Below are 21,414 nucleotides of genomic sequence, written 5' to 3'. Positions count from 1 at the left end.
AAGAAAACACCAAAATAGACTATGAATTTACATTATTCAGCTGTACTACAGCTGGAGGTGGAATTTAAACTGTGTTCTTTATCTGCCAGGTGATGGCTGTAACCACTGAGCCCCCTGCTGTCCAAAAATATCAGATGCTACTGTCCCATACAGTTTTGTAATTAATAGTGATGCACTCACTGAGATGCTGAGGTTGTGTGTGTGTGTGCGCGCACGAGAGAGGGAGAGATACGCTGCGGTGCGCAACAGTTCAATAACAGCCTTGTCTTTGAAATCACCTGCTCGCTCTCGCTCTCTCTCTCTCTCTCTCTCTCTCTCTCTCTCTCTCTCTCTCTCTCTCTCTCTCTCTCTCTCTCTCTCTCTCTCGGCCAGTGGCCATTGCACCATACGGCCACCAGGGGGCGACACTGCATCGTACAAAGTGTGCTAGTGCGCATCTCGTTGGCACGAGTTCGGCCAAGTTGGAAGCTTCTCTCTTTCCTCTCATCAGTGCTTTTCTCGCACGGTTCGTGGGAAATATCGACTTCATATTTGCCTTTTCATACCAATAAATTGAGACATTTGGCCATTTCACCCATTTCTCCCGCCAAACCGCAGTCTCACTGGTTTCCTGAACGCGTGGCGAGCGCTCGTGGGGACAGAGGGATTGAGGAACAGGGTGTTTGTTCGGGTGGGATGGCGCTTTTCTGCTGTGATATTATGGAGTTCGAGAAGCTGATGATGATGATGTCCACTTCCGGTGATGATGTCCACGCGGGACGGTGCTGTCCTTGGCAGGTGGTGCTCGTGAAGTGCTGCTCGCCTCCCGATTTCTCCATCTTTGGAAAGGCAGCTGCACTTGGCACCGTCTCTCCCGCTTCCTGGTTTCCATAGCACCGCCTCCCTGGGGGGGCGGGGGGGGGGAGGGTCATCGGGACTCCTTGATGAAACACTGATGGGCGGGAGCGATACAAAGATATGAAGATATAAAGTTTAAAAATGAATCCCTAGTTCGTGCTCCTTGAATCACTGCTCCCCGCGGTTCCGATTCGGACCCGGTGACGGCGGGGGCGTGAAGAAGACCGTGATGTTAGACTGCCCCCCCCCCCTCAACCCGGTCCCATTCCCGCCCCACCCTCCCCTCCCCTCCCGGCATGGGGGGAGTGGCTCGCGGAGGAGCCGCACAGCGTTGCGCGCGGCCGGAGTGGACGCGGGATCGCGCTCTCCGTGGTGCTGAAACGGTTGCGGCTGCTCGCGGCAGAGTGGGGGGTCCCCACATTTTCAGCGTCCTCTTCACCCCTACCTGTCCGACTTTCCAGGTGTGCAGGGCTTGCCTCCTCGTGTCTCGTGCAGGACCGCTGGTTCGAGCCCAACGCCATGTCACTGCGCACAGGGTGCGCGCGCGGGGGGAGCCACGAGCGCGTCTCGAGCCTGCAGGAGGAGAAGCGCGTGTGATTCCGCGCATGTAGGCGTGTTCCGCGGGACCCCCTCGTCGAGTCCCTGTCCGTGTCGGAGAGTAAATCGCCCGTGTCCCCGCGTCCTCGCGTCCGCCCTGGTCCTCCGTGTCCCGCCCTGATATGAGTCTCTGAGTTGGGGGACATCGAGAGAAACGTCACCTGCGGACAGGATGGACACCGTCAAGGAGCGGCTTTTCGCCCCCAGCAAAGAAGGGCTCAAGAATTTCGCGGGGAAGACCCTGGGGCACGTGCACAGGTGAGGAGGCTCCGTTCCCGCGCGCCTTTATGGCTCCATGATTTTATTGTTCTATGCTTTTATGCAAAAACTCTTTTATTGCGTCCCGAAATTCCGCGGAGGACATGATGAGTCGCGCAGCCCATCATCTTCAAGTTCTGGAAACGGACTTGACAGAAATGTTTCCTCCTCAATAAACACATTCTCTGTTTTCACTGCGTGATTTCCGCCTTCTTTTGCTCACTGAAATATTGCGAAATATTAACATGACATTTCCCTTGGAGACACGCCTCTGGCTCGCGCGCTGCACGCATACATGTATCGTTTTTCTGTGAAAGCGGCCGAACTCAGGGCTGTGATTTTGATACGAAAATGTGAAATCGCGCGTCCGCGATTGCGAGAAACTGTTCATATGCGATATAATAAAAATGGAGGATGGGAGAATCCCCGGGGGGGTTGGGGGGGGGGGGGGTAAGAGGAGCGCAGAGCGGAGGAGAAGGTGTTTTAAATTATTAATGAAACGATCGAACATTTCCAGCATCATATGTTCACCTGTATGAAAACAGGTCGATTCATCTCCCTCTCAGATGTCACTCTTTGTTTTCTTTGTCCTCAGAAAAATTATTAGAAGTACAGTCGGGGGGTGGGGGGGTGGAATGAACAGACACCGCGATTTCGATATACGGACATCCGCGCGCGTCCGCGTGTTCCGCTCTTTGTTTGAGCTAGAAATATTTCTCGCACTTTTCTCCAAATCACACTCCATCTGATGCGTGTCACACACTGTGTCCGTAGCTGTGTGTAAGTGCGGCTTCGAGCACACACTCCGAGTTCACCAAACGTGCTGTAAAATTCCAGAGCCACGGTGCGCCCGTTCCCCCCCCCCGTCCCCCCCCCGCCGCCAGTTATTCCATTCCTCATTTCTATAAAGGGGCAAATTTATGCCAGAACACAGCGGTTCCATCTGCAGTGAAAAATACAAACATTTTCCCGTTCAACGAAACGAAATTTATGCCGAAAGAGTCCAAAAAACACACAGTAACATCTTTGCATTCAGATATATTGTGCAGTGAATTTTATGCGTGTATTTTTTTCGATAAAATTGTGCGTGGTGTAAAAATGTCTGTTGTATTTAAATAATCGTTACATTTAAAGGTTTTTTAAACGAATTTCGTTTTCTTCCATCGCCGGCATTTCAGATTTCACATTTTACATTTTTATTTGCATGAATCGTCTATTTCCAAGCGAAAAGTGCAGCGTTTCGCTCCCCAAATGGGCTAAATAGGATCGAGGGGCGGGGGGGGGGTGGTTATGTTAGAATGAAAAAGTAAATATGTAAGTATGAGAGGTCGGAGAGACGCTTTGGGGCATTAGGGCTGCTCTTCTTTGGGCGCCTAATTAATTTGGCCTCCGCTGATATTGTGGGGCGCTCGTGCCGCCGCGAGAAGGACACAGCAGACGCGTCGCGCGCTGACACGGAGGTGAGAAGAAGATGCTGCAATGCGGTACTCAGTTTGTTGCCCCCACTGAACATCTGGAATGGATCAGGAGGGCAGTGCTACGGCGAAATAAGGCGGATGCGGTGAGGTTCGCAACCCCAAAAACTCTCATAAGGGCAGTTATGATTATGAGCGCACGTGCAGGAGGTCCGGGTCCCACAGACTGGGCCTCGGCGACGGATGCGAACCACGCTGTGGAAATGTGTGTTTAATAAATAAACTGATAGGCGCGTGTTTAGAAGAAAACGGAGATCATTCTTGTGCGTCCGTGGCCTTTTTTTTTTTTACTCGATGTCGGAGCCCATTGTCGTACAGTCCGTGCACGTGTCACATGCTCAAGGTCACGCGTTACATAACCGTTGTATTACATAAGAGATGAGTAAGAGTGAGCAGCTGCACGTGGACAGTAAGAGACAGAGTACTCCCCGTGCACACTTACACTTTTACACTTACTTTTACTTTAGTACGGGTTCTCGCGCGAGCCGCCTGCAGCTCGGCGGGTCGCGGACACTGACTGTGCGGTAGCGCAGTACAATTACTGTACCGTACTGTACTGTACCGTGTGCTCTTACTGTAAGTCACAGCGGTGTAGCGGGATTGTCGCATGTTGGTCTGGCGGGTCTGTGACATTGACTTTGCGTCGGTGAGCGTTCAAATCACACGATCACGGCCCCACTGCCGAGTGCAGGGGGCCGCGGGGGGGGTCAACAGGCCTGAACAACTGGTCTCAAGTGGGTGACGCGGGGGTGACTCTGTGTGACACCCCCCCCGCCCCGCCCTGCCATGCCCTGCCCTGCCCTGCCCTGCCCTCAGGGTGCTGGAGAAGCGCCAGAAGACCACCGAGGTGATCGAGCTCACCGAGGACGGCAGACCCCTGGAGGAGAAGGAGAAGAAGCCCCCGCTATGCGACTGCACGTGCTTCGGGCTCCCGCGCCGCTACACCATCGCCATCATGAGCGGCTTGGGCTTCTGCATCTCCTTCGGCATCCGCTGCAACCTGGGCGTGGCCATCGTGAGCATGGTGAACAACAGCACGTACCACCGGGGGGGCAAAGTCTTCATCAAAGAGGTGATCACGCCTTGAGCCCTCTTTTATTTTTTAAAATGATTATTACTCTTACTATCATTATTACCATCATCGTACAAAAAGACCATGACGTCAGCACGAGGAGAGGTTGGGTTGCAGGCACGTGATTCATGAGAACAAGATGGAGAAGTGAAATTGGAAAGAAGATGAGGATTAAGATAAGAAAAAATGTCTATATGCAATGCTCCATATACGTTGATATACATTACAATATTTTACATGTAATATAACGTTATACATAAAACAGAAACATAACGAATAAATATGTAACATACAACATATATGTGAAATATGTTTGTATAATGTCAAATATGTATTTACCATTTTAAAAGCGTTTATAATAATAATAATGATAATAATGAATAAAACCAATTGAAGATTTCACAGCGACATTTGTATTGCACATTTTAACAGGGGTTTAATCGGATTTGCGAACGAATATTTATTTATAAATACATTTACATTCATTCATTTAGCAGACTCTCTTCTTCAAAGCGACGAACATCTCGAGAACACAAATGTCTTAATGCTCCTTCCAAGCAAAGATGTTTGATATTGTTTAATTTAAAATATGTTCCAAATAGTAGGTGTTTTATATTTATATTTGGTGCAGCTGGTATTTTTAGGTCCACCATTTGGCCGTAAAAACGAATTAAAATCCGCCCAGTTCATCAATATTTAATTAAACCACCGAACCCGTTTGTCTTTTTCAGAGCATCATTTCTGCCGAGATTCTCCTGCTTTATTCCAGCGTTTTTTTTTTTTTTTTTTTTTACTCCATTTTATTGTGTTATATTCTTAAACTGATGACGGGTTTGAATTGATTGGGATTTAATTATTTTCGAAAATTTCGTTTGTTTCAAATACATATATTTTACGCAGGTTTTCTATTTATTGCTGTAATCAAATTTGTATTTTGTCCTACTGGTTTTTTTCCCATGTGCAGGTTTTTTGATTAAACAGATTTTTTTTTGTCATTTCTCAAGAAAACCCATACAGCTGAACGAACTAGAATATTTATAGAATAACGGTTCGAATGTGTATTGTTATTACATGATTACTAATAACTGTTCTTGTAATAAACCAGAAAGCGCAGTTCAACTGGGACCCAGAGACGGTGGGGATGATCCACGGCTCCTTCTTTTGGGGGTACATCGTCACACAAATCCCTGGGGGTTACATCTCCTCCAGACTGGCCGCCAACAGGTACGCCTGCACTCCTTCATGTTATTATTATTATTATTATTATTATTATTATTATTATTATTATTATACAAGCGGTTCAGAAAATGTGTGTGTGTGTATTTCATTGATTTTCAAGACATGTTAAACATTAATTTTGCTTCAATGTTTGGTTTTAAATATCCTATATCTAAGCCTTTATTTGTAGAAACGGATTTTAATGAAACAATTAAATTGTTAAATTTTAAAGGTTTGTGTAAATTGAATGTAATTCACGTTTTTGACCAAAAGAAAAAAAAAATTCCACGATTTTTTTTTACACATTTAGCAGAAGATTTTTTTTTTTTTTTTTTAGGAAAAAAGAAATACTAAATTACAGTGAGAGACCCCCACAGACCCCACAGGAATGAGGTTACACTGGTTCTCGTTAATGAGGTCCCGGGGGGGGAACTGATCTCTCACATTGGCATGGGAGCGGGCGCGGGGGGGTTGGAGTCCACAAAGACCCTGGTACCACGAACGTGCTCTCCCCCCCTACGTCCCACGTTCACGCGTCAGCTCTTGAGTATTTTGAACGGAGCGGTTTGAGCAGCGCGTGACCGAGACGCGCGCGTTGCAGCGTCGCAATTAAATAACGGTCTTGATCAAAGAAATGACCGAAATTGCGAAAAAAATTTAAATAAAATATAATTTCTCATGTAATAATAATAATAATAATAATAATAATGCCACCATCAGTTTTATGTCGTTTCGTATTTATGAAATGAGTGAATTAATACGAGTGAATTACTTGTTCTAATTTCTGCCTTAATGCGGCTTCTCTGTCGAACCCTCGCAGGTTTATCCATTTAAACCCAGTAAATATTGCAGCATAACCTCATGCATGGATGTTATAGTTATGTAATCTGTTAAAGACAGTTCCTTCATTTTTTTGACGAGTTAATTTAAGCGCCCCTCCCCATCCCCCAATCCGATTACTGCTGTCCCCTCGCGCGTCGGAGGCGGTGCGCGTGCTCTCCCCAGAGTACAGCCGCGGGACCGGGAGGCGGGAGGGTTGGGGGTGGCGGGGGGGGGGGCGACCTGCGGCGCGTGCAACAGGACCCGCAGCCCGATGGGGAGAAGGATCATATTTTCCTATGAGCTGCAGATTCCCCCCTTCCCACCATTCGCTGCAAACTTCAGATGGAGCTCATGATTACAATTATAGTTACTAGTAATTATTACATATGAGAGTCTTATGGTGTGTTCCTTGAACGAAGTTCCTGTATTATAATAATAATAATAATAATAATAATAATAATAATAATAATTCACACACATTTTCGGAACCGCTTGTTCCAGACGGGGTCGCGGGGAACCTGAGCCTACCCGGCAACACAGGGCGTAAGGCCGGAGGGGGAGGGGACACACCCAGGACGGGACGCCAGTCCGTCACAGGGCACCCCAAGTGGGACTAGAACCCCAGACCCACTGAAGAGCAGGACCTGGTCCAACCCACTGCGCCACCGCGCCCCCCTATAATAATTCATATTTTGTGTAATATCATTGAACCTTTATTATTACCTCCGCATTAGTGATTAATTTATATTAAATAGTCATTAATTTTTTATTAAACAAAATTACCTGGATTCCACATTAAAAATATTTCAAAATTCCCCTTCTGACTGATATTTTTTTATTAATATCTTTATTATCGTTAGTATTAGGTGTTGGGAATGCTTTGCTGTTTTTTTAAACACAAACAGCTTTCAATTTTTTTTGTATTTTTATTTCCGTCTTTATGATTTTGATTTTTTGGTACCATTTGTATTATATCAGTCTTAGAGTGATACATTATACCATCCTACAGTCTTTACATGTTTTTTTAAATTTCAAATCACTTGTGTGAATCAGTTACTTGCATCTAAAAATAAGTCACTAAAAACAGTGTGTGGATTAACAGTTTCCTCCAACATCACACAGTATTAATAATAAATCTGTGAAATATTGATGAGTTTTACTTTGACACTGAATCACCATCAATGGAGCGATGACTAAAGATGTAAAGGATGATGAAGGATGTTTAAGGATGATGACGAAAAATCACAAAGGGATTTAAAGGATTTTATAGAATGATGATGACTGAGGGTGATGAAGGATGTTGGAGGATGACAAAGTGTTTCGGATGATGATGAAGCTGAAAGGTGCTGAAAAATGGTCAAAGGTTTCAAAGCTCTTCTTGTCGCTCTCCATCTACAGGGTGTTTGGAGCAGCTATTTTCCTCACCTCCACCCTCAACATGCTCATCCCGTCGGCGGCGCGTGTTCACTACGGCTGCGTCATGTTCGTGCGCATCCTGCAGGGGCTCGTGGAGGTGAGACAGGGGGCGCACCTGAGTCACCTGGAAAGGATGACTGCTGTCAGACGACGAACACTGGAGAGAGAGAGACTCGATATGCTTGTGTGAATGTGTGCGTGTGAACACTGTGGTGACATTGCCACCGCACTGGGACCACCGCACCACGCTGCTGACCACACACTGCGTTACAGTGCATCAGAGCGGTGTTTCCGAGGCCTTGAGGCCAGGGAACCCACAGAGACTCGAGTCACATGTCCGCCCCCCTTTCTGCTTCAACAAAAGGTGGGTGAGAGAAACGGGCTGGGAGTGTGTTGGCGTGACAACGGGAAACCCGGAGCTGCCGCGTGACCTTTAGTGGAGTGAACCCCCCACCTCAGGCTGACTATTCCACTGGGTCCAGCTTTGTGAACGGTGGAGCCTGTGTGTGTGTGTGTGTCTGCAAGTGTGTGAGTGTGTGTGCACTCCCATCGAACCTTGGCTCCCGGTTCGGCCCCTGCAGCGAACCCCAGCACTGCCCCCCCAAGCCTTAGCTGACTCTGCGCCAATGAGCCGCTAATGAAAATTTAAGGGGAAAATTTGTGTTTGGCGGGAATTTGCTCCGAATGCCGCGCTGCACATTTGTCTCCGTTAACGGCCGACAAGGGACAAGTGGCGCAGTCCGTGGGGGTACTCGGTGCCGTCCCCGCGGCCCGAGCCGCACGAGAGTCTTTCCAATGCACATTGGTAGGAAGGGAGCAAAACTAGCAGTGTGCAAAGTGAGCACATTTTCCAGGAGATACTTGAATACAGGGGGTGCGGTGGCGCAGTGGGTTGGACCACGGTCCTACTCTCCGGTGGGTCTGGGGTTCGAGTCCCGCTTGGGGTGCCTTGTGACGGACTGGCGTCCCGTCCTGGGTGCGTCCCCTTCCCCCTCCGGCCTTACGCCCTGTGTTGCCGGGTAGGCTCCGGTTCCCCGTGACCCCGTAAGGGACGAGCGGTTCTGAAAATGTGTGTGTGTGTGTACTTGAATACAGTAATCAATAATCAATGCACAGAGATAATTTGTGTTTTAACTTGTTAAGTGCTACAGATTTAGACTCTCGTCCACACATAGAGTCCTTCCAGAAAGTTCCGTGCTCTGCTTGTGTCCCGAGTCTCAATAGGGCTGTGTCCACATTCACTATGATCCATCTGATTGCTGCTCATCCTCTCTTTTCTCCTCCGACTTCACCTTCTCAGGACGAGTCCAAAGGCCTCACTTGTTCTGACAAGTACTGGAATGTTCTCACTTGGCTTTGTGGTTCGTTCATTAGTTGTGGTTATTGATGCCTGTTCCTGTTCTTTATATGCCCTTTTGGACAACTTCTCTCCCTTTCAAGAGCCATGAAGTGAAACGTAAAATTAATCTGGAGATCAGTGTCCAGTTCATGTGTGTCCAACAGGTGTGATAGGGAGCCTGTAGTTCCTCCTCCTCCTCCTCATTCTTCACACGAGTTGCTGCTTCTGTCACATCAAGTCTGTGTTCCAGTGTCTGCAGGATGCTGTCTGAGAGTCTCATGTCCACCATGTCCACATGTCCTCTTGTCTTTCCAGGGAGTGACTTACCCAGCCTGCCACGGCATCTGGAGCAAGTGGGCCCCGCCCCTGGAGAGGAGTCGCCTGGCAACCACGTCCTTCTGCGGTAAATATCACTGCAGCCATAGGTTGGGTTCGTAAAAAAACACAGACACTCTTGGTAATGCAGGGATGGCGGAACAGGACTGACGATACGTAAATGTGTCTCCATGACAACGAACGTGAGGGATGTGGCACACTGGCAACGGCCGTCCTGCCGGCATCCCGCTGACTGCTCTGTGTCCCGCAGGTTCCTACGCCGGCGCCGTCATCGCCATGCCGCTGGCTGGCATCCTGGTGCAGTACTCGGGATGGTCCTCCGTCTTCTACCTGTACGGTGCGTCCACAGACTCCGCCCCCCTCAGTGGCATGCGCCCCCTCAACAGATGGCCTCGGATCGGGGGGCGTCTGTTTGACTCTTCCCTCCTCCAGCCCCGCAGCCTGTTTAGGGTCCCGGGTTCGTGCTGTTAAGCTGTGCGCTCATGTATGAAAACGAACCCATCTGGGACTTAAAGACAAAGTGCTGCGTAATGAGCTGAGGGTCCTAACGTCCCGGGAGCCGTGTCCACCGTCTCGCTGAGGGACGCGTCACAGTGCAGCCTGTGAATTGGTGGCCCCTGCTCCGTGTGGCACTGCGGTGTGGAGTCCAACACGTTCCAGGCTGTACTGTGCATCCCTTGGACACATTCCTCTGAACACACACTTGAGCGCCAGAGTTGGTGTGAGCTTTGACATGCGGCGCCCTCTGCAGGCTGCTTCGGAATCGTCTGGTACATGTTCTGGATCCTGGTGTCGTACGAGAGCCCAGCTGTGCACCCCAACATCAGCGATGAGGAGCGCAAATACATCGAGGAAAGCATCGGGGAGAGCGCCAAGCTGCTGGGGGCCACCGAAGTGAGTGAGGAAGCGTGCGGTGCCACGGACACTCAACTCCCTGCAGGGACTCTCGCTACCTCTGGTTTGACACTTGCAGTCGAACCCGTAAAGTTCACATGGGGTCTTTTCTTACTACAAACTTAGACTATGAGCAAGAGCACAGTGACAGACATGTTAGCTACAGGCCACCGGGTGTCCCGGTAGAATGAAGGCCATTCTAGGGTACAATGGACACCGGCTCCAGGTGTCTCAGCGGGGTTACGTCTTCAGGAGACGTTCATAAAGAGCATGGCCGTTTAACATCTGCATGTGCAAAGGAAAAAAAAATGAAAACCCGTAGAAGCGTTATGGCTGATGTTCTGTTCCAGGTACGCTGAGTCAATCTCTCTTCTCCTTTCTTTCGGCTCTCCAGAAGTACAAGACCCCGTGGAAGAAGTTCTTCACCTCCATGCCTGTCTATGCAATCATCGTGGCCAACTTCTGCAGGAGTTGGACCTTCTACCTGCTGCTCATCAGCCAACCTGCCTATTTTGAGGAGGTGTTCGGGTTCGAGATCAGCAAGGTGAGTGTGGATTCCCACCGTGGCTAGAGCTTGTGTGGGACGTCACATTGACATGCTGGGAATGTCTCTGTGGGACCTGTCACGATGGTCTTCTTGAGGTTGATCCCGAAGGTCATCCCTGTTGAGGTTGTGTTTGTGGCTTTGCGCCAGTTGTGACTCACTCTGGTTTCTCAGTATTTCTACAGTTAGGACTGTCCCTCTGTCTGTGTGGGGTGGATTGTGGACTGTGACAGGGCTGTCCTTGTGGGACTTTCCACTTTGGAGCTGCCCTCATTGGAATAGCCCTTGTTGGGAAGCTCTCTGTGTGACTGATCTCAACAGGATTATCTCAGTAGTTCATGTTGAATGATGCTCTTTAAAGGGTTGCAGTCATCATGTGTCTGGGGTGCCTAACCCTGCTATGTGGCTTGACCATGAGGAATTGGTTAGCAAAAATCAAGCTGACAAATCATCTCAATAAATGTCAGACATAGATCCAGTCAGCGGACACTGACAGCAGAAAACATTTTGTGATCCAAATCACTTTATTTGAACATCAGCCAATGCACTATTTGGAGGAATATGTTACCGTTCCTGAAATGACATCACCATGCAGACTCTTGTTGGCTTTAAATGGTTGGGTTGAGCAGTTTGACTGTGACTGGTCACTGTGGCTCCACTGTGGCTGATGATCTGCTTGCTGTTGAGACTGAAGTTGATGTCAGTGTTGATGTCAGGCACTGAGGTTGCGCCTAATATTGCTGTTAGCACTGAGGCTGAGCCTGATGTCGATGTCGGCGTTGAGGTTAAGTGTAATATCAGTGTCAGTGTTGAGGCTGATGTCGAGGCTATCGATGTTGAGTTGAGGTTGATGTCAATGTTGGTGTTGAAGTCGGCCGTGCTGATGTTAAGTTGATGACATTGTTGACGGTGCTAATGGGATTGATGTTGATGGTGATTCCGGTGTTGCTGTTGATGTTGCCACCAGTACTTGTGTTGGTCTTAATGTTGCTTTCCCTCTCTTTTCAGGTAGGCATGCTGTCAGCCCTCCCCCATCTGGTCATGACCATCATTGTGCCCATCGGTGGGCAAATTGCCGACTTCCTGCGCGCCAAGAACATCATGTCCACCACCAACGTGCGAAAGATCATGAACTGTGGAGGTGAGTCCCCTCCTGGTCTCTGTCCGATGTGCTGGGACTCCCTAAAAACCCACGAGTCAGCAGTGTGACTGCGACTCTCAGGGCCAGACGGAAGGTCACACAAAGGATGCAGCCGTTACACGATGACGAAATCAATTAATATATTTTCATTGCCTAAAATTTGGTGACACGTACAGTGTGTGTGCTCCACATGTAGCACACGTATGGTGTGAAGAGTGACGACAAACCCTTCGCTCTCCACAGGCTTTGGCATGGAGGCCACGCTGCTCTTGGTCGTGGGCTATTCCCACAGCAAGGGTGTGGCCATCTCCTTCCTGGTGCTCGCTGTGGGCTTCAGTGGATTCGCCATATCTGGTGAGTTCCCCGTGTAGCTCAGCACTGGTGGAGATCAGATGCGTCGGCCGGAGCCCCGTAAAGCCGCTGCGCAAATCGACGCGCAAGCTCTGGTACGGCCGCAAAGAGGAATCCTACATCGGGAGTGGACACCTCACGACAGCCCGCATGGTGCGTGTCTCCGAGTGGCACCGCCGATCGATTCCTTCCGAGGATTTATGAAAAGGCTGAGGGGGAGGAGGGGGATTATGGAGGTATTGAGAAAGACCCCCGGGACTCCACAGACCCCCACTGGCAAGCTCTGTAGTGGAGGGGGGTATGTTCTGGTGCCGCCTTCCACTCCCCAAGAAGGGGGGGCTTTGGCTGAAGGCGAAAACAGCCCTTTTCGAGCCGTCTTTCCCTCCAGAGTGTTTAATAATTCAGAGGCGGCAGCAGCGGCTGCCGCAGCACCGAGAACGAGGGGGAGGACGGAGATTTTACCAGCGATGCGATGGAACATGTTTATGGTAGTGAAATGTTTGCATTTTTAACCAGCTAAATCCCATTGTTAGCCAAGTATGTGTTTTAAAATCAGCGGAAGGTTTAATGATTTTAATTTTTTATTTGATAAGAGCAACAGAATGATTGCGTTACAACGGGAAAGGCGTGAACGTCAAACAAAGCAATTTTAGTCACGTGACAGAACGTCAATGAGTGAAACACGAGCGAACTGTGGTCAAATTAATTTTAATGCCCTCAGCTCACAGATCTTGAGTGAATTCGGTGCCCGGTGAGCTAATGATGCTGTAACCTCGGCTCGTAAGCGTAAGCGTTCCCGTTCGGTCACGATGTCGCCGCCGGTGTCGCTGCCGCACGTCCTACTCAATGTCTGCTTCATGTCCGCGTTCTTCTCACGATGCTCCACACGGCAGGTTTCAACGTGAACCACCTGGACATCGCACCGCGCTACGCCAGCATCCTCATGGGCATCTCCAACGGGGTGGGCACCCTGTCGGGCATGGTGTGTCCCCTCATAGTGGGGGCCATGACGAAGCACAAGGTAAGAGCCTCGGGCAGCTCCAGGAAAGGTGCTCAGGAAGCTGTAGTAGAAGCGCTCCGTAGCAAAGGCTCCGTGCTCTGCAGCGTGTAAGTGTCCGCCGTCCCCTGTGTGTAGACGCGTGAGGAATGGCAGTACGTGTTCCTCATCGCCGCGCTGGTGCACTACGGCGGCGTCGTCTTCTACGGCATCTTCGCGTCGGGCGAGAAGCAGCCGTGGGCCGATCCGGAGCAGACGAGCGAGGAGAAGTGCGGCTTCATCGACGAGGACGAGCTGGCCGAGGAGACCGGGGACATCACCCAGGGCTACGGCTCCCTGGGGGGGCCGGCCAAGACGTACGGCGCCACCACCCAGCTCAACGGCGGCTGGCACAGCGGCTGGGAGAAGAAGGAGGAGTACGTGCAGGAGGGCGCCGCCCAGCAGGGGGGCTACGGCTACCGGGCCGAGGACGACTACTCGTAGACCCCACCCGTCCGACATCGTAGTTTCCCCCGTAGTGTCCGTGAGCTCCGGCAAAAGAGAAAAAGAGTCCCTTGTGGTATGTTTGCACAAATCAAAAGTTTAAAAAAATATATGTATAACTTTCGAGAAAAAGAGATATAACATATCAAAGTGGCAGGTTGTAAATGTAAAAAAAAATGAATACGATATTAATTTTGAGTGCGATCTTGTACAAAGTCGTGACACATCTCTCACCTCATCGAACGAGCTTCTCCACGTGTAGGACCAGTGCGTAGTCCCTCGGCCGTGTAACTCTCTCCGCCCGCTTCGGGTATCGTCGTCTCTAAGGGATGTGTTGTAGTTGACCTTCATAGCTGCGAACCTCCGCCGAAAGAAGAAGAAAAAAACATTTTTGACGAGTTTTTTAAATGCACTGATAGTGAAGTATTTCCTTCCTTTTTATTCCTGTAGGCAAGTTTATTTGTTATTCATTAAGTGTTTTTACAAATTCATATTATATATATATATATATCTATATATATATAAATATATATATATACTGTTTCTGTGAGACTACTGGGGACTTGGGTCTTTGATCTAATAGAACAAATTGATATTAAAAAAAGGCCATATTTTTCACGGACGATAAAGCCGTTTCAGGGAGTTGTCTGCTGAAGAGCGTCAAGCCCTCGCGGGGCGGTCCTCCGCGGTCCAAGCGAGCGGCCGAGAGCAGTCAAAAGCACAGCGTGAACCTGAGCGTTCTACTTCCGGTCTGTGCGGATGTTCCTGACAGACACGCACACGCACACACATGCACACGCGCGCGGGTCTCCGAAGGCCTCGAGTTTCGCCATTTTTCATCAGCCTCTGTCGATGATATATGCATGGCTCCGCGGGGGGGTATTTCTCCACCCCCAGGCTCTCCCTTCGTTTCGAGCTCTTGCTGGTGTGTTTCTTTGCACGAATAAATGAAAAACAAGTATAAAAAAAAGTAGAGAAAAAAAAAGACAACAGAAACCAAAGGTTCCATCTCGAGGTGTGTGAGCAGGAGGTCGAGCCCAGCGAGTGGCGCAGCTTTGCCATAGAGACACCATGGAAGAGCAGTCCCAGCAGTGGCACCGGTGTACAAAGCAATAACTCCATGGTAAGAGCTGCGGTCACCCCATCGAATAATGTATGTAACTCTGCTCTATTTAACCGTCGGTGTTTTTTGAGTCGTGTGATGAGTTCAAGAAAAAAAGCGAGAAAAACAATGTGGGTTGAACGCCGGGTCACTCGGGAGCCCGTCGGCCGACGGGAGGGCGCAGCTCCCGGGACGATGCCGTCCGTTCTCCTCCCTCCCCCGTCTCTTCCTCGCCGCCCGACCGCCGGAGCACCGGACCGCCGCCGGGCCGGGGGGGCACTCTGGCTCCATCTTCCTCGTCTTTGTTCGGGTTTGATTGAAACGTGTCGTGTTTGTGGTTAAAGTGTGTAGCCCACCGCCCCCGGCCCAGCGGCCCCCCCCAAACCCCGCACCAACCCTTCTCCATCGTTGCAATATTTAATGACGTAAGGATTGTCTGCAGAGATGTTTAAGCACATACAAAAACAAGATGTTTAATTTGACTTCAAAGTTCCCTTCCTGCTTTGTGCCTCAGAGTAAAAGTAAAAGTAAAAGTGTGATTTAATGGCTTCTTTTGCTGTGTTCAGTGGAGAGGTTTGTTGATGTCAAAAAGTGTTAATAAAATGCTCTATATATCCTTTTGTAAAAAAGGGGCCGCGAGACCCTGTGACTCTCTTTCTTTAACACGGCTGCAGACCCACACGTTGAGGATTTGTTCCGAAGCGACACTTCTCATATTTCTGCACGAGCTGGAAATAAAGGAAACGTTTCTTGACTTCACGGCTAGAAATGGCGGCGTTGTGCCAGAGTTCCGCTGGTCACGTTCCAATCCTCTGGTCCTTCTGGGCACCACGGTTTGGTCCCGAGGAGTCACTCTGAATTCACCGTAGACCTGCGATGGTGGTTGCAGTGGGATTTTTCCTGGAAAAATTACATTCTGGGGTTATTATTATTATTATTATTATTATTATTAATAATAATATTATTATTTCTATTTTAGGGGGCCTGTGGCACAGTGGATTTGACCAGGTCCTGCTCTCTGGCAGGTCTGGGGTTCAAGTCCTGTTTGGGGTGCCTTGTGATGCACTGGCTTTACGCCCTGTGTTGCCGGGTTAGGCTCCGGTTCGCCGTCACCCCGCTTGGGACAAGCGGCTTCACACAGTGTGTGTGTGTGTCTGTGTGTGTATTTCTATCGTTGTTTCTTGTTGTGCGGTTGGGGCTGGACAGTGTGAACCGGTGCTTTGGCTGAGGAGTGTGGCTGATATGTGGGTGTGGCCAACAGCTGTTGGTGATTGGCAGTTGTCTCTCCAGGGGGTGTGGCCTACTGGCTCTCCCGCAGTGACCGCCTGTTGTGAAAGACACCCTCAGACCTTCCTTGTGCAACATGTGAAAGTGTCGGAAGGTTTCGAGTCGGTGCTGAGGTCCGGACACGAGGCGTCACACTTGTCCAGACCCGGGGCAAAGATCGCAGCGCTGTCACGGAGTATTGATTTCAAATCATGGTGTTGGAATGTGGTGAAGACTGGTGTAAGGAGCACGGCCACCTGTAAGTACATGTCTATGAAATACAGTGCGTGTGTTTACAGAACCTCTGCTACCTCTGGCCTGTCTGTGTCCGTGCTCCGGAGAAATGGATTGCGGGAAATATAGATTAGATGTGACTCATAGGCATCAATGAAAAACAATTAGTCATGAACCAAAATAAATATTGACAAGTGTACTTTAGCGTGGTGCCCCACTTCTGGTCAAATCAAGGTCAGAAAGAGTGAAATGTCAGAGCTGCAGTGCTGCAGCGTACTGGATCGCAGTGCGTCTCATGTCTCCGTCGGTGCCTCCGTGGAAATGTGGCATTCTGTGACTTTCACACTGCGCGAGTGTCACTGGTGAGACCCCCCAAGGCGGGAATTGTGGAGCTGCTGATCTCCAGAGATACCAGCAGGGAGAAGAAAGAGGCCCCAGCAGATAATAAGTGATCTCGTGGCCAAATCCTGACACTGCGGCGTGAAAGGAATCAAAATGATGAGAAGTCCGTGCTGCATCCTGAGCCCCACGTCCAGGGCAGGGTCCTGGTGGTCCAGAGCCCATCCTGGAAGTACGTGGTATGAAGCAGGATGCAGCCTGGATGGGTAACTTGTGCGTGCTTGAGTGTGTGTGGGAGGGGTGTCTGTCTAGGTTAATTGCTGTGATGGTGCCGTTTCACACCTGTCAGGTGAACACAGACATGTGGGTAAGGGGAATGCGATAGCTGTGGGGGTTGGGGGGTGAGTCGGATCCTCAGATGATCCCACGTACTGCAGCATTTCGGTGAGATGGTAGCAGGAAGAGGCATCCGGCTCCCGGACCCTGAACGCCAGGATGGAGACGGGACTCCATCTGATTGCGAAACGCCTCGAACCTGAACGTGGAGCTACCACAGCACCTCTCTTACATTGTTTTACTCACAGATGTACACCATTCTCTATCACGACCCAGTTCTGCTGCCTAATCGTCGGCCTTTCAGGACACGAGGGAGCAGGGGCAAGCGGACACGTCATCAATCCTGGGCCTCGACCCGCGACCCGGAATATCGACCGGCCGTTCGCACTGCAAATTAGTGCTCGCAAATCACGTGGAGGCCAAGTGATGCACGCACAGACACACACACGCTCGGTCACACTCCTCAGTTATTATTCCCATCACTTCGGCTGCTGCTCTTCAGGTGAAACACCTTCGAAGTTCAACAGCAGGGTCTGCACCTAAGCCCCTCTGCTGGGGTCTGTCCTCACTGTGCTCACTTCGGCTCCATTTGGGACACCATCCCGGAGCTTAGGAAGGTGTGTGTGTGTGTGTGTGTGTGCATGTGTGCACGGTGGGTGTTGTGTGATGCACATATAGAAAAGAACAGGTGTGGCTCTTCGCAGTGCTTCACCACGGTACACAAGCATTGCAGCGATCTGATTCCCAGTGGCCCTTGGGCCCTCTGGGCTACAGAGACGGAGCTCCGTCTGAGGGCCTGTGGGGGGGGTCGTCACGGCAGCCTGACACCCAGCAATTACAGGCACCAGCTTGTGTCGTTGTGCTTGTTAATTTGACAAACCCACCGGCCCTTTACAGCATGTTTTCTCTCGGCTAACCAGGCGGAACGGCCGAGGCACCGGCCCCAACAAGCCCCGCGAGCCCCCCCAACCCCGCACTGATTCTACTGGTCCTGGGGAAGGAAGGGAAAGTACTGAATGAGTACACAGGGTATGTGTGTGTGTGTATGTGTGTGTGTGTGTGTGTGTGTGTGTGTGTGTGTGTGTGTGTGTGCGTGTGCTTGCATGCATGTGTTTCTGCATGTGTGCGTGCACTGCTGTGTTTGCACGGACCGCGCGCAACCGTGGCTCTGAGTCAGCAGCCGGGGGGCAGGTGCAGCTCGGTCTCCCGAGGGACCCCGTGGCGGATCGAGGGGGTGGTGTGGAACGTATCCAGGATTGCTCTTTAATGACGGGGCCAAACGGGGCCCCTCGGGAACCTGCTGGCACATTAACGATTCGCTGTCCTCTCGCCATCACCGGGGTTTGGTCGCTGCCTGGTGCTGGAGGAGCACCGAATAGTCGGTCACGTCGTGGTCAGAGGACCCCTTCGCTGGACCGGACTGAGAGCCGTCCCATAAACCACACTTCTGTGTCTCCGCTCTTGGGTTCTGGAATATCTGAATTCTATCTCAGACAGTGAGAGTAGTTCAGGTTCGAATCACAGCCCCCCCCTTTTTCATGACCCAAACAGTTATACAGCCCATGAGGTGTTTGCCACCATGAGTTCAGTAGTGTGACCCCGCCCCTCTGGGCTTTGTGCTGAAGGTGCAGCAAGCAGGTACTGGCTGACCTGAGCACACACACGTCCGCGTCCGCGTGTCCATTTATATGCAGGAAATGGAAAGAAATTTATGACTCAAACAGAGGAAGTGGTATAAACGCATGGACACATCTCAGTCACGAGATAGACTGTGCTTTTTTGAGTGTAGACAGCCTGAAAAGTCTGTGTGTGTGTGTGTGTGTGTGTGTGTGTGTGTGTGTGTGTCAGTGGTTGGGGTCTGCCGTGTTCAATCAGTGAGTCTCTCGCCCGTGCCGTGGGAGGAGACAGGGCTGCCACTACACGTTCCCCACCGAGGTCCCCTATTCAGAGCCGCCTCTCGAGCAGATGGGGTCCGCGAGGGGCTGGGGGGAGGCTGGGATGGGGTGCTGGGGGGGGCTGTTAATTTATTTTTAAAACCTGCTGCCATCACAAGCATCTCTAGCTTCCTTTGTTCCTGGGTGCTGACTGGGGGAGTGGGGCACCCCCCCACTGGAGAATCTCATTATGCCGCGGAAGGATGAAGGATGCTTGAGCCGGCATTGGGGGGGTGGGGGTGGGGGGGGGGTCTCTGAAAGGACCGCCGTCAGAATTAATAAAAAAGGTCCTGTACCTTGTTTTACTGCACAGTCTGAAGAAACATGTTGCCCTCTGGTCTGTTACCGTAGTTAAACTGTGCGTGCAGCAAGACACGCGCCGGGAGGTTGGTCCACGCCTCTGGAGTGTCCCCTGAGCGCTGTGTCCCTCATGTCCCGCTGCGCACACTACTGGCACAGGGAGGCGCGAGCCACGTCGTTGATGAACAGACAACTTGACTTCACTCCCAGGGTTCGAGACCCTGACCCTCTGAGAGCTCATGGAGCGGTACGGGGGGTGACGAACCCTCTCTGTGCTGCTCTGCTGATGGACACTGTCCACTCGCAACCAGCGGAGTGGATGCACAGAGCCTCAGGAGGTCTGAAGTGGCCCACGCTGTGTGTCCTCCTGCCGTGGAGGATGGGGGGGCACTGGTTCCTGCTGAACATAGTCATTAAGGGGCAGAGCCCCCCCCAGGCCTGTAGTCCCCCCGCAGATGGAAGGCCAACACACACTGCCACCCTGTCATTGCACTTATTGGGAGATTACAGGGATCTGTCACCCTGCCGTGACTCACGCACACACACCCCCGTACACACAGCAATTACTCTGCCACCGCCAAGGTCCGTGAAGGGGGGCCTTCAGGCTTGAGAAGATGTAGAGGAAACCTCTGCAAGCGGAGACTTTTGATGGTGGAGAAATATGGCTCGTTCTTTATGCTGGACTGAGGGGGGGTGTTGCTTTACTCCTAGACACGCCCCCTTCTTCAGAGCGCTGTCCAGCTCTGTCTCTCTTCGTCTCACACACACCTATGCAGCGTTCTGGAGGTCAAGTGTCCTCCTTTGCTCTCAGCACACACTGTGCCGGGGGTGGGGGCTCATAAAGGGTGTGTGTCCCTCAGCGAGGTGTCCAGAGAGCGAGGACCAGGAAGACATGAGGGTCATGGGGACACATGAGGAGCAGAGTCCCTTGATTTGCTCCTTTGTTGCTCTTGCATCGGTCATCGGGGTCACCCGGCCACAGCCCTATCTGGGTGGGGGGGTTACGTTCCCTCGTTCCCCTGTCTTTGCCTCCCTGTGAGCACCGAGGACACAGGACTTAGTCTGGGATTCCCATCATGCTCCACGAGACACTGAGGACGTGGCGAGAAAGAGACATGTTAACACCCAGGATGGGCTGTAACAAGTTGCATTTACTGCGTTACCTCTGGTAAATTTCTTCAGGAACTGTCACTTTGCCATCAGAAGTCTATGCTGCTCTTCAGCTTCTTTCCTCTCACCTTCTTCTGGTAGCATCTCGGGGTCACGACCCACACAAACATGCATGTTGAGCATCACTGGAAGCTGTCGCTGAGTCCCACCGGAGCTGCTCTGCTGGGTGTGTGTTCTAGGCCCCAGGAGCAGACCCTCCGGCAAACCTCAGGTGCAGCGGCAGTGAAGGGTGTCCACCGGGGCACACTGGGGTGGGGTATAGGGCGTCCGCCCGGGTGGTCTCCATGTGCGGCTGTAGGTTCCTGCTCAGGAACTTCTTCCGAAGCACAGTAAAGGATAAAAATCAGAGCTTGGAATGGCACGTTCTGATTGGCTCCCTGCTCAGTAAGTGATGAGGGCGCTGTGCTCTGATTGGCTATTTTGACTCTTCAAAGAGGAGCTAATAAATTTTTGCGTGATGCCCACCCTGAGCTCATTGTCCTGGAGAATGCCATTGGCACTGCCCACCCCTCCACTTGGCACTCTCTGGCTCCGCCTTCCCGCTGACGAGCGGTAATCCCCCCGCCAGGCACATATGGCCCGGGGTGGGGGCTGCTGGACAGAACACATGGGCTGGCCGGTCCTGTCCAAGTGATCCTCCCGAACCCTGGCAGGCGCTGAATGGAGGTTGGTGGGGGGGTGAGAGGAAGCAACGATGACACTGGGACATGTGATCTGGGGCAGCCAATCGATTCCGTGCAACTGGGGGGTCCTGAGTAAGGGAGAGCAGTCGGCAGATGGAGCGGGGTAAGGAGCGGCAGTGATGGTGGGGGCGTGTGAGAGCCGGGTGAGGCATTGTGGGGCAAAGGGGCGTGGTCAGCCTGAGCTGATGGGACAAGCGATGGCATCCCTGATTGGATGGGGAAGGGAGGCGCCTCGTGATGTCATCACTGATGTACCCGTGTACGTATGAG

At 51.1% G+C, this 21,414-nt stretch overlaps 1 protein-coding gene across 1 annotated transcript; it reads left to right on the top strand.

Moving 5' to 3' along the window:
- The first annotated feature begins 1,152 nt into the window (after positions 1-1,152).
- Positions 1,153-15,514, top strand: slc17a6a (solute carrier family 17 member 6a). The gene is made up of 12 exons (XM_029252351.1): positions 1,153-1,692; positions 3,984-4,239; positions 5,345-5,463; positions 7,678-7,792; positions 9,350-9,437; positions 9,621-9,707; positions 10,122-10,264; positions 10,659-10,808; positions 11,817-11,949; positions 12,193-12,303; positions 13,194-13,321; positions 13,436-15,514. Exons 1-12 carry the CDS (start codon positions 1,607-1,609, stop codon positions 13,778-13,780), a joined length of 1,761 nt encoding a protein of 586 aa, XP_029108184.1. The 5' UTR covers positions 1,153-1,606; the 3' UTR covers positions 13,781-15,514.
- Positions 15,515-21,414: the final 5,900 nt, after the last annotated feature.

The sequence above is a fragment of the Scleropages formosus genome, chromosome 5 (assembly GCF_900964775.1).
Source record: "Scleropages formosus chromosome 5, fSclFor1.1, whole genome shotgun sequence".
Classification (NCBI taxonomy): Eukaryota; Metazoa; Chordata; class Actinopteri; order Osteoglossiformes; family Osteoglossidae; genus Scleropages; species Scleropages formosus.
The sequence above is the reverse complement of the archived record's forward strand: the minus strand, read 5'-3'. Positions and strand labels throughout refer to the sequence as shown.